This window comes from Podarcis cretensis, assembly GCF_951804945.1.
Source record: "Podarcis cretensis genome assembly, chromosome: 2".
Taxonomy (NCBI): Eukaryota; Metazoa; Chordata; class Lepidosauria; order Squamata; family Lacertidae; genus Podarcis; species Podarcis cretensis.
This window is the reverse complement of record NC_137171.1, coordinates 35,872,453-35,884,805: the sequence shown is the minus strand read 5'-3', so window position 1 is coordinate 35,884,805 and position 12,353 is coordinate 35,872,453. Positions and strand designations below refer to the sequence as shown.

At 42.9% G+C, this 12,353-nt stretch overlaps 1 protein-coding gene across 17 annotated transcripts in view; it reads left to right on the top strand.

Moving 5' to 3' along the window:
• EXOC7 (exocyst complex component 7) overlaps positions 1-12,353 on the top strand; it is a 35,925-nt gene that overhangs the window by 20,360 nt on the left and 3,212 nt on the right. For 11 of the 17 annotated variants that reach the window (XM_079966006.1, XM_079966020.1, XM_079966018.1 and 8 more), the window contains 7 exons: positions 311-409; positions 931-993; positions 1,789-1,855; positions 4,569-4,607; positions 7,339-7,404; positions 8,250-8,367; positions 11,335-11,430. In XM_079966006.1, coding sequence (XP_079822132.1) covers positions 311-409; positions 931-993; positions 1,789-1,855; positions 4,569-4,607; positions 7,339-7,404; positions 8,250-8,367; positions 11,335-11,430 — 548 coding nt within the window. The remainder of the gene's footprint in view (positions 1-310; positions 410-930; positions 994-1,788; positions 1,856-4,568; positions 4,608-7,338; positions 7,405-8,249; positions 8,368-11,334; positions 11,431-12,353) is intronic. The other 6 variants (XM_079966016.1, XM_079966021.1, XM_079966009.1 and 3 more) reach the window with 1 other exon arrangement.

Below are 12,353 nucleotides of genomic sequence, written 5' to 3'. Positions count from 1 at the left end.
ACTCCTGCCTGAAACCCTGGAGAGCGGATGCCAATCAGTGCAGACTATCCTGAACTAGATTGGCCAACAGTCTGACTTGGTAGAAGGCAGATTCCTATGTTCTGATGAACGCACACAAGGCCTGGCAGTGTGTTCCGCAGGGAAGCTTGAGTTTTACCTGCTGCTAACAAAGCTTGTGATTGTTTTCTTAGCATCAGCAGAATTGTGAGTGATACACTCTGTGTTCAGTAGATGATAGTAGCTGCCACACACACACACACACACACTCTTACACTTGGAGTTGTCTCATGTGCTGTGCTGGATATTTCAGGGCACTGCAGCCAGCACTAAGAACAAACTGCCCAGCCTCATAACCTCAATGGAAACCACAGGAGCCAAGGCTCTGGAAGATTTCGCAGACAACATCAAGGTAATGGCTGCCTTTCTGCTGTTTATCTATTTAGTAATCCACAGTAGTGCAGGAGATCCATGCTTAATGTTCCATTAATTATGTTTAGGTGTACTGTAAAATCTTGGAAGTTATAATGGGAGGAGAGGGGGGAAAGCAACTTCCCTTCCTGGAATTTAAAATGTGCATTTATAACTAACTTGATTTTGATGTAGTCTCTTTAACAGGCAGCATTGACAATCAAATGAGGGGAGTCCACATAAAGTTTTGTAAATGTTCACAGATCTTTTAGCAGAGAGAGGGAGAGAGAAGTGGTTATGGAGGGATCAAATAGAATGACAGTGGCATCTGCTTAAAATCTATTTTTGTCCACGCATCTTTTTTACAGTGACCAGTAGATGGTGCCCTTGACCCGTAGGGCTGTAGAAGTAGTTAGGTGGTTCAGGAAATATAACTGCATAATAACAAGAATGGGGTAGTTCTATGGAGTGCACATTTTTATCCATCTTATCAAATATTCTTTGGGTTTTTTTCCTCCCTAGAACAATCCAGACAAGGAGTACAACATGCCAAAAGATGGGACAGTTCATGAACTCACCAGCAATGTATGTGAAGCAATTCAGAATGTCCCTTGGTAAAACCAGCTCCATGACTTCATCCTTGTTTTCTGTTTTTCTTTGTTGCATAAGGGTAATATTCTTGTTGAACCAGGAGAAATGGCATGTTTTAAACCTGGGCTTCCATAACTGACAGTGTCTGGGGTTAAAGGAAATTGATTGATATTAGGCCGAGCTCATCTGTGTGATGCCCATAGCTGCAGTGGCATCCTTCAGACCTTCCCCTGACATCTACAAAAGCTCGGAGCCCCTGCCCACTGACTTCTTTGTCATGATCTTCCTGAGATAATGTGTGCTCAAACCTTGGAGCACTTTTCAGGCACAGAAAGGGTGTGCATTACAGTCTGGCAGGCAATTTGGAGCCTCGCAATTGGGTGACCTGGTATAAATAGTAGATGCCTTACATTCTGCCCTTGCCAGCTCATCAGAGGAGTGCCTTCTGCTTGCTGTGCTTCAGACTCCAGATTCCAGCTTCAAAAATAAAATGTCTTTGAGATCTCTGGGCTGGCTGATGCATCCTATGAGTGGCCAGTGTCAGCCACAAATCTCACCTATTACCACCAGGTCTCATCTTCAAGCAATGACCTCCCTCTCCCTTTGCTTGCAACCTCCATGATCTCTGAAATTAATTACCATAGATTATGCATTCTTCCAGGATAATTGTAGGTATAATTATAGATAATTATAGTTTTCATAAGAATGCCTTCCTGTTTCTTTTTCTTCACAAAGTGGAGAATAACTAATTGATTATTAAAAAAACACACGTATTCCTTCTTTTTACAGGCCATTCTCTTCCTGCAGCAGTTGCTGGATTTTCAGGAAACTGCAGGTGCCATGCTAGCATCCCAAGGTACTCACACACAGCTCCCTGGATACAAGAAAAAACTTCCTTGCACTAATAAAGTCATTTCCTTTGCTTGCCTTGCAGTAAAACCTCCTTAACAAGGGTACAGTTTACGCCTCACCTCATCGCCTGTCTAGCTTTATCTGGCACAGCAAAAAAACAAAAACAACCTGCAGCCATCTAAGTAGTTATAAGAGATTCTAAGAGAGATGCCTCTGGTTTTTCACATTAGTTTGCTAGTCTGCTGCTAGTTCTATAATCCTTGAAGAGTGAATTTTGAGATAGCCTTTCATCTCCTAAAATAGGTAGCTTTCAGTGAGAATCATGTTGGAATATTGTTATCGCCACATGAACAAGTTGTTAACTGGTTTTGTGGCTAGGTCATAATACAGTAATATGGAATAGTCATATGTTTCTGGGTCAGTTTCTGTTGGTGGAAGACAGTGTAAACTTTTGAAATTCAGAGAGTTGTTGCTTTTGGCAGAATGAGAAGCTAAGACCCTGGTTTTTAATATGTGTACTTAAGATGTCACATCTGAAACCCAGGGTATATAAAACTGTAGTTGACAATAATTTAGCAAGATATGTTTTTGCCTCAGCATTATGCAATCTTTATGTTCCTAGGCATATATAGGTTATGCAGTGGTGTATCACTATAAAAAATGGTTGTTTTTGTTTGAAAAAGAGGTGAGGCCATTTTAAAGATTATAACGTTTAAAGGGGACACCAGTTTGTCCAGTCAGGTCCGTGCTAAGGAGGTTTAACTAAGCAAACTGCACCTTGCATGTGCTGTCCATCATCTGTCCTTTAACAGGTGCCTGTATAATACTCAAAACAGGATCCATTTCTGTGGCTGACTCACCAAAATCCCTTCCGCGTGCTCCTTTGCCCGCTTAAATTGGTAATGGGCAAAGACAGTTGTGGAGCCAACTCTTTCATGGGCCAAAGGAGTGGCAGTTTATTACCAGTAGAGATAGCTGCAATTCCTTTTTGTGTCTTTTGATCAGGAAATCATAACAGTGACTGAGATTATAGCAGCTCCCGAAGCAGTAAACAGCTTTGGACATATAAAGGAGTTTTTAAAAGTCCTAATGGTTAGCAGAATGTGTCTCTGCTAACCTGGCCAATTATTAGGTTTGGGGCTTAATTGCAAGATTTCTTTTGCAGGGTCTGATTGCTTATATTGTCATTCTTGTAAAGCAAAATGTAGTAGATAAAGAGCTGGGGATTTTGTTGCTAATTTGAGACCCAGTCAAAGGCTAACCTTGACGGCACAAATCTATGTAAAAGAGCCACAGTGACCTTCATTTTTCAAGGAAGTTTAAACAGTTTCATGAGTGGGTGCCTGTGATCTCAAGTAGTTGCTTCTTTGGGCCACCTCTTCAGGATTCAGAATGCATATTTATCTTGTGTTTGTATCCTGTCAGGTAAGGGAAAGGGGCAGATAAATGATTTGCAGGGAAACCATTATGTGCACACCCCCGGCAAAAAAAACACCCTTATGGATCTAATTACAGTTATTCAGCTTCTCTCATCAGAGAACAGGAGTTAGGGGACAAGAGCTGCACTATAATGGCAGGTTCAGGCATAATTATAAACAGTGGCTTATTATTACTTGCATGAGCCTTTGGTTCATGCACTTACGGCTTTCCTCCTCTGGCGCAGTCACAACTAGAAGACTGGGAGCTTTCTGTGCCAATTTCAATTAATCACAGTCTAGTATTGTATTCAAACCCTAAGCTGTAGATTATCTTAACAATGGTTAGTTAAAACAAACCAGCTTCATAAATTATGATCTGAAGTTGGCTTGTTTCAGCTAATCAAAGTTAAAGCTAATCACTGTTTGTCTGCAATTAGTTTGAAATGGAAGTAAACTTCTAAACTCTTCTTCCTAGCTATGCCAGGCATGAGGAGGAGCACACAACCCAGAGGCTTGCTGCAGCTCATTCCTGCAACAATAAGACATGCTTTTTTATTGCACCCAAATAAGATGATAGATAACAACCCCTTCCGCAAATGATTAGCATTTTCCCCACAGAGTGCGATTTTCAATTAACCTTTTATTAGTATGCAAGTTGTGACATTCTTCACATGTAGTGAATCTAGGTTGCAAGCCTATGCGTGCTTGTTTGAGAGCAAGCCCTTCTGAAACAGTGAGACTGAAATGAGACCAGGGAGATGTAGGTTCAAATCCCTGCTGAGCCATGAAGCACACTAGATAACCTTGGAATTGTGTAGGGAAAGGAAGCAGAAGCCACTATCTGTGCCCACTAAAACCCAACAGAGGCCTTCCTTCCTTCCTTTTTGAGTCTACAGCTGCTGTTTTCACATTATTGTGATTGCAGTTTTTGAAAAATCTATGCCCATCAAGGCTGGAAACCCCTGTTTTCAATGGAAGCTGAGATTTTTTGGGAAGTCAGAAGCCCTTCTGCATGGTGCACTGAGTATAAGCAGCCTTGGCTATAAGTGGCCTCCTTAGAAGGAATGGCATATAAGCCGCCTACTAGAAACAGAGGTTTCCTCCGTTTCCTGTCACATCCATGCTCTAAAAAGGAGTGGCTCCTGCCTGCTGAACCCATGTAATGCTCTGTGTTGGTATCTTCTGCTTGGTTCTTGAAAGTATGGTTGTCTCTAACGTGTCTTTTTGCACTTTGCATTTCTTCCTTTCTCTTTTTTTCTTCCTATCCTTTTTATCTCTACTCTGCCTTAAATTTTATAGTTCTTGGGGACACATACAATATTCCTTTAGATCCCAGAGGTAAGCAGCAGGTGGTACTTGTACTACCCACATGCATACATAATACTACCTCTCTTTTTTTTGCACCTGGTTACATATTTCTGCTTGTCTTTAATTGTACCCGATAAAAAACATGTCTTGTTTCATTTATCAGAAAATGTTAGAATGCAGAGGTGGTTCTCCACCCCACCCCCAAAAAGCTTATAACTTGTATGTGGATGCAGCAGCTCATTTTCAAGGAGGCTCAATGTCTGTAAAGCGGTAAATAGCTCTCTGTGGTTCTTGACGGTGGTAACAGACCACTCACTTTTGATCTGAGGAGTGTGTCTATAACTCTAATAGGCAAGCTATGAAAGCACACATACACACTGATGCCCCAACAGCTAGTAGGGATGCGGGTGGTGCTGTGGTCTAAACCACTGAGCCTCTTGGGCTTGCCAATTGGGAGGTTCAAATTCCTGCAACGGAGTGAGCTGCTGTTGCTCTGTCCCAGCTCCTGTCAACCAAGCAGTTCGAAAGCATGCCAGTGCAAGTAGATAAATAGGTACCACTGTGGCAGGAAGGTAAAAAAACATTTCTGTGCGCTCTGGTTTATGTCATGGTGTTCTGTTGTGCCAGAAGTGGTTTAGTCGTGCTGGCCACATGACCTGAAAAGCTGTCTGTGGACAAACGCTGGCTCCCACAGCCTGAAAGCGAGATGAACACTGCAACCCCATAGTTGCCTTTGACTGGACTTAACCATCCAGGGGTCCTTTACCTTTACCTTTTTCCTGCCCCAACAGCTGTTTTTTCTTAAGACAATAACTCCAGGAGACTGGGATTTGAAGCTGGAAAGCCCATTTTACTCCAAACTGAATGACACCCCCCCCCCATTGTTTCACTTCTCATTACGCACCTTCCTTTGCAAACACACAGCTGGGACAACATGAGATGGGAAAAGGGAGCAGCTAGGCAGGGGAAAGTAGCAATGGGAGAATGGTGACCGCGGAAAGGGTTAATTACCCTTCCTGTATTTCTCTCTTCAATAACCTCCTTCAAGCTATTTTTGAACTGACAATTAAGACTTTGTTACAGTGGTACCTCGAGTTAAGTACTTAATTCGTTCCGGAGTCTGTTCTTAACCTGAAACTGTTCTTAACCTGAAGCACCACTTTAGCTAATGGGGACTCCTGCTGCCGCCGGAGCACGATTTCTGTTCTCATCCTGAAGCAAAGTTCTTAACCCGAGGTGCTATTTCTGGGTTAGCGGAGTCTGTAACCTGAAGCGTATGTAACCCGAGGTACCACTGTATATATATTTGCATACAACACACAGGCTCAGTTTCCACATAGCAGTAACCCAAATCATGGCTTAGTGTGAACATGTAGCTTCCCAGAGAGGAGAGGAGGTTGTAGCCACTAGATTCCTCTCCTGGTCCTGCTGCTGCCATGCTCTCTGGGGGAATCAACATGAAGTGAAGGTAAAATCCAGGCATGCTCAAGGTAAGCCTCTTGGAGGAAAGGTGCCTGTATCCCTCCCCCAGGAGCAGGTAACACACAGTGTACCTGCCCTCGTGCAACAATAAGCAAACAGGGCCTGTGAAGGGGCACTTCACCTGTTGCCAACTTCTCCCTTGAGAAATAGCAGCATAAGATGTTAGGCAATATCAGGTGAGTCACTTCAGCTGGAAGAACATGTTCTACATAGAATGAGCCCTTGTAGGCCACATCACTAGCACCTGCCTATAAGCCAGCTAATAAGTACAAAGCCCGGGAGTTGCTTGCAGGCCAAAGACTTGGACGAGTGCAGTGAAACAGGCTCAGCCCTAGACCCACCATTGGCAAAACTCTTGTCCCCTTCTTCTGTTGGCCTTGGAACATCACCAAGAAGTCATATGTGGTTTCGGTATCAATTGGCTCTGCCAGTATGAAAAGTTCACATACACTTCAAATAAAGTTGAGCCAGCTGACGGCTTCTCATCAAACTTAACACAGTTTCAGAAACAATTACGGCACTGCTTAAAAGTAAGTTGGTCATATTCACAACAATCCCACAGAATATACACTGCTAAGGTTCCAATGAAAATCATGTTTGCGTTCATACAAGCGAAACCTTTTGATAACCTGCCTTGTTTATATAACAGAAAGCTTGGCTGTTTCCTTCTAACCTATAAAGTGTCACCCGAATCTTGCTGAAGTCAAACAATTGCTTGCATTAATATGAAATGTTAGCACAGTTTTTGTGGTTTACCAAAACAATGTTTTGTTTTTATCCTAAAGAGAATATCTGAGACAAACAGATTTTCGGGGGGGTTGGGGGTTGGGAATGTTTATAACCAGTATCTTTTCTCTGTAACGGCCTTCACTATATCTGAACTTAATAAGATTATGGTAAAGTAATTCATAAGGTTGTATAAGCCTAAGGTGACAAAGGTTCGGACTGAATGTAGCTCTATTTTCCATTGCATAAAATGAGCAGGGGTAAATTTAGACCAGCCTTCCCAGCCTTGTGCCCTACGGATGTTTTGGACTAGCATCCCCAGTCAGCATGGCTAGGGGTTTTGGGATTTGTAGTCCAAAACCATCTGGAGGGTACTAGGTTAGAGTGAAACTGATCTAGTCTAGAGTTGAAGCAAAGCTGCTGTTTCCATCTCATAGTACACCCAAGATTAAAGTTTTAGCTGAATTTATAGAAGTAGAATGTTGCTTGTGTAGGAGACAAAGTAGCCATATAAAGAAATATAATAATTGATTTAATGTTTGCTGCCTTTCAGAGACCAGCTCTTCAGCCAGTAGCTACAGTTCTGAATTCAGTAGACGGCTGCTCAGCACCTACATCTGTAAGTAACTCTTCACCACTTTGCTACCTTCTTCCTTCTCACAGCCCCCAAACTATGGCTATGATTGGCCCATTTGAATTTAAAACATGGTGCTGAGTCCCGGCAGTCCCTACATTCAGCTGAGGCTGAGACTGATGCCAACCAGTTGTACAGAAAGGATTCCCCACTCCACCCCCATCCCCGTTTACCTGCAGCCATGCTGGGCTGCAATTGCTGCTCCTGCCAAAACAGTAAGCAATATATGAAATGTAGATTAGTTCCCTGTTTCAAGGAAAATAAAATATAAAAGATGGCATTTTTAAAATGTGTGATGTTTTTTGTTAATTAAGGCTGCATTCAAACTGTTGCACCTTTCTGTAGATATCTTATGGGTTTATGTAGGTTCCAGTATATGTCGTTGGTGTATTAAGAGTGCACCTTTATAACACATTGCAAAGCAAGTGGGTACATTGTGATAAATAGCAAGGGCACTGCTGCAATCTTGCACAACAAATATGATTTAAAAACAAACAAATCTTGGACTTTTTTTCCATAAGAAAAATGATGAGAATGATGGCAGTGGATAGTTCAGAATAATAAACATCCTATAAACTGTGTGCAAATTTTGTATATATATTTTTAAAAAAGGATTAGGATGACTGCTAAATATATACTTCATCTGCAAGTGGCCCCAGTGTTGGTTATCTCACACTAGATGCCAGGATCTTCAAAGAAGCATCTTCACTGAGACTTTGTGTTATATAGATTGGTTAGAATTTAGCCAGCCAGCTAAGTGGCATAGGTAATCTACTTAAGAACTTTACAGTGATCTTCTTGTCTCCTACTCATGCATCCTTTCTGTTAAGGCAAAGTGCTGGGCAACTTGCAACTAAACCTTCTCAGTAAATCCAAGGTTTATGAGGAATCTTTAAGTGCCATCTTCCTGCTTAACAACTACAATTACATCCTGAAGTCCCTTGAAAAGTAAGTACTTGGATATTGTTTATGTACGTGGTGGAAGACTGGAATTTCTGCCACTATAATTGAATTTGTGCTTATGAGGTTCTTTTGTTAACTCTCTGGCAGAGCACATTTTGTACTCCAGTTTTTCTGCTTCACTCATGCTTTGCTCCCCTTCAGAAAGAGCCCTTTGATGTCTGTCATTCCTACTGTAAGCAATATCTTACACAAAGGAATGGAAAATAAAAGCAGCCAAAAGGGCTGTGATTGCATCAGACTCTTTTATCTTGTCAGCCGAAAGGCTCTTGTTCTTGGAGAGCACTTCCTAATAAATCCAAGAAATAATTTACTGCTGGTTGCTTTGCATGACTCAAGAGCAGCTACTCGGACAAATAACAATTAATGTAAGCCCTTTGCAGTTTTACATTCCTGCAGATGATCTTGTCCACTACTCAGTACTCAAGCATTTATATATCTAAATATTTCTACCTGACTATGCATACAATAATGGGACGCAGGTGGCGCTGTGGGTTAAAGCCTCAGCGCCTAGGGCTTGCCGATCGAAAGGTCGGCGGTTCGAATCCCTGTGGCGGGGTGCGCTCCCGCTGCTCGGTCCCAGCGCCTGCCAACCTAGCAGTTCGAAAGCACCTCCGGGTGCAAGTAGATAAATAGGGACCGCTTACCAGCGGGAAGGTAAACGGCGTTTCCGTGTGCGGCTCTGGCTCTGGCTCTGGCCAGAGCAGCGATGTCACACTGGCCACGTGACCCGGAAGTGTCTCCGGACAGCGCTGGCCCCTGGCCTCTTAAGTGAGATGGGCGCACAACCCCAGAGTCTGTCAAGACTGGCCCGTACGGCAGGGGTACCTTTACCTTTACCTTTATGCATACAATAATACAATTAAGTTGGTAGTTATCCAGATTATGGTGTACCAACAGGTGGCACAAAGCACACTGCCATCAGGGAGGACCATAGTATGTTTGGTCAGACAAAGTGAGGAATTCTAGTCATTATAGAGGGAAAGAGAAAATTCCAGCTAGTCTGTCCTTGTAATTATGGTGGTGAAATCTTCATAACCACTAGCCTAGCAATCAGCTTTGTCAGAGTATGACAGCGGATGGCACTGTGGTCTAAATCACTGAGCCTCTTGGGCTTGCCAATCGGGAGATTGACAGTTCGAATCCGTGCGATGGGGTTAGCTCCCATTGTTCGGTCCCAGCTCCTACCAACCTAGCAGTTCGAAAGCATACCAGTGCAAGTAGATAAATAGGTACCACTGCAGCGGGAAGGTAAACGGCATCTCCATGCTCTCTGGCTTCCATCATGGTGCTCTGTTGCACCAGAAGTGATTTAGTCATACTGGCTGCATGACCTGGAAAGCTTTCTGCAGACAAACACCATCTCACTCGGCCTGAAAAGCGAGATGAGCACCACACCCCATAGTCACCTTTGGCTGGACTTAACCATCCAGGGGTCCTTTACCTTTTTACCTTTGCCAGAGTGCCTAATGTTCCTAAGCTTCAGAGCCTTATATTTCATTTTTTAAATGTGAAAACAACACCTATTAGTTCTACATCCCCAACAGCTGCTCTTCATCCCTAGTGCTTCTCTTACCATGCGCTCCAATAGCGCTTGTTGCTATTGCTTCACTTTCATCTTAAAATTGCAACTGATGGAGGCTACTCCCACCACCCAGACAAGTGCTCCTTTTCCATCTCCCAGCACCACCACCTCTTAGATTGTTTTGATCCCCGGGGTTTGGAGGACAAAGGGTTAAGGTATGTCTGTTGAGAGTCTAGTGCACAAGCATGCGTAATCTGGCTTGTTAACTTCTGGTTCTGCTCATTTCCCCAAGACCTGACTAAAAGCTGTAACTTCACAGGCCTGGCCTCCTGTGAAAGGAAGGGCAGTATAGAGATGCAATATATAAATAAATAACATTTCACATGCACCCAGAGCTTGCAGGCAAACCTATCCATAAAACACAGCACAGAGAAAGGACCTTAGCAATTTAACATCAGTCTATGGCTATGCTATCCCATCCTGTATCCCATCTTTGCTGCTAGTGCTCTGCAGAAGAATGGGGGGGGGGGAGGGAAGTGTTTTGGGGTTTGATCCTGAGCAACAGCTGCCTATTATTGAAATGCTGGGTGGAAATGAATGATACAATGCTGGGTTTAATTGGTTTTCAAGATAAGACTTCTCTAATGTGCTTGCCATTGGTGACTATATATTTTTTTCCTGCTCAGAGCCTTTACTTTTCTCCCTAACCTGGAGGAGGAGGATAATTATAATTATAAAATTATAATTATAATTATAATTATAATTATAATTATAATAGTATTATTTGTACCCTGCCTATTTGACTGGGTTGCCCCAGCCACTCTGGGTGGCTTCCAACATATATGAAAACATAATAAAACATCACACATTAAAAAGTTTCCCTATATAAAGAATTCCTTAGACCTTGTACTGTCTTCAGAAAAGCTCAGGAAGCAGTGCATTATCTTGGTGCTTTCCAAGACTTCCCAAAGTCAGGGCATGACCTGAGAGACTCCATGCCCAGATCTAGGCTTGGAAGAAGGAGGGGAATCTTTCTGTCCTTGTGCTGAGGCTTGAAATACAGTGAGACGGATTGTTGCTTCCCAGTCATTTATTAGTCACAGAATGTCAGCTATAATCACAAAGCTTGCTCAGGAAGGAGTGAGTACTTACCCCCATAGTTGCGCTGAGCCTCTGGTGTGTCTGGAGCATCTCCTGAAGCTCAATGTGATGCCACAGTCAAAACTCCTTCCCCCATGGGGCAGTGATGAACCCACATTTTGGCTAGCTATCAAGGCTAGCCAACATATGTGGGGCCCTGTTTCAACTTAAAACTACAGGTGGACTAAGCAGCTGTTTTGAAAAACTTGAAACTCTATCCTCAGAAAAGTACTGATGCCTTGTGACCTCATTGTTCATGTAGCACTGCTTGTCCTTGTTCTTCCTCTTAGGTCTGAGCTAATCCAGTTGGTGGCTGTGACGCAGAAGAATGCGGAAAAATCTTATAGAGAACACATTGAGCAGCAAATCACCGCATACCAGCGCAGGTCAGAAGAATGTGGCTGCTCCTTTCCCATTAGAGCCAGGAGGACCTCAATACTATAAATAGCCTATAATCATTGTCTATGTGAAGAGGCCTTTCAGTAGAACATTATGAAGTTGGAGAAGGCAATTTGTCCTTCTTGGAAATGTTATTCAAGTAAAAATAATTGGCATAGATCGCAGTTCTGACTCAACAACAAATTTCATTCCCACAGCTTGCATGCAGTAGGGTACATTGCTCTTTCCAGTATTTGCCAAAGGTTAGTTTTGCCAATGAGATCGGAAACCAACATGTGAATGGATGGCACTTAGATATGTTTAATTGAAAAGGTGCTGGGTATCTATACATATACAGATTAATAAGCAGCTAAGAGACTGCCTTTCCATATAAAATAGGTATTCAGGAGGTGAGGAGTTGAGCTGAACGGAAAGCTTCATTTTTATAAGGAACAACTTAGGTATGTTGACATGCTAGTTCTCAGATCCAGACATCAGCTAGTACCACAAGCCTTCCTTTCTCAAGTTGTAGTAGGCTTCAAGGAACTGATTTGGCAAAAGCCAGCCTTGATCCTAATACCCCGTCTCCGGCCTTTTAAAATTTATTTTTATATACAGCTTCACACTTCAGCAGAATATTCCCAAGCTGTGCCTACCTACTTTGTATCTGATATCATATATGATGTGGGGGGCCCATAAAGACATGAATCCCTGTTGCAAGAGGGTTTTCCAGGTGCTGCTGATCATTGGTGCCTGCCAACTTCCTGTACCTTTGCCCGAAGGGTTTGATTTCCCTGGAGGTTTTTAAGCAGCAGTTGGATGGCCCTCTGTCATGGATGCTTTAGCTGAGATTCCTGCATGGCGGGGGGTTGGACTAAATGACCCTTGGGTCCCTCCCAACTCTTAAGATTCTGTGATTTCAGACTGCAAA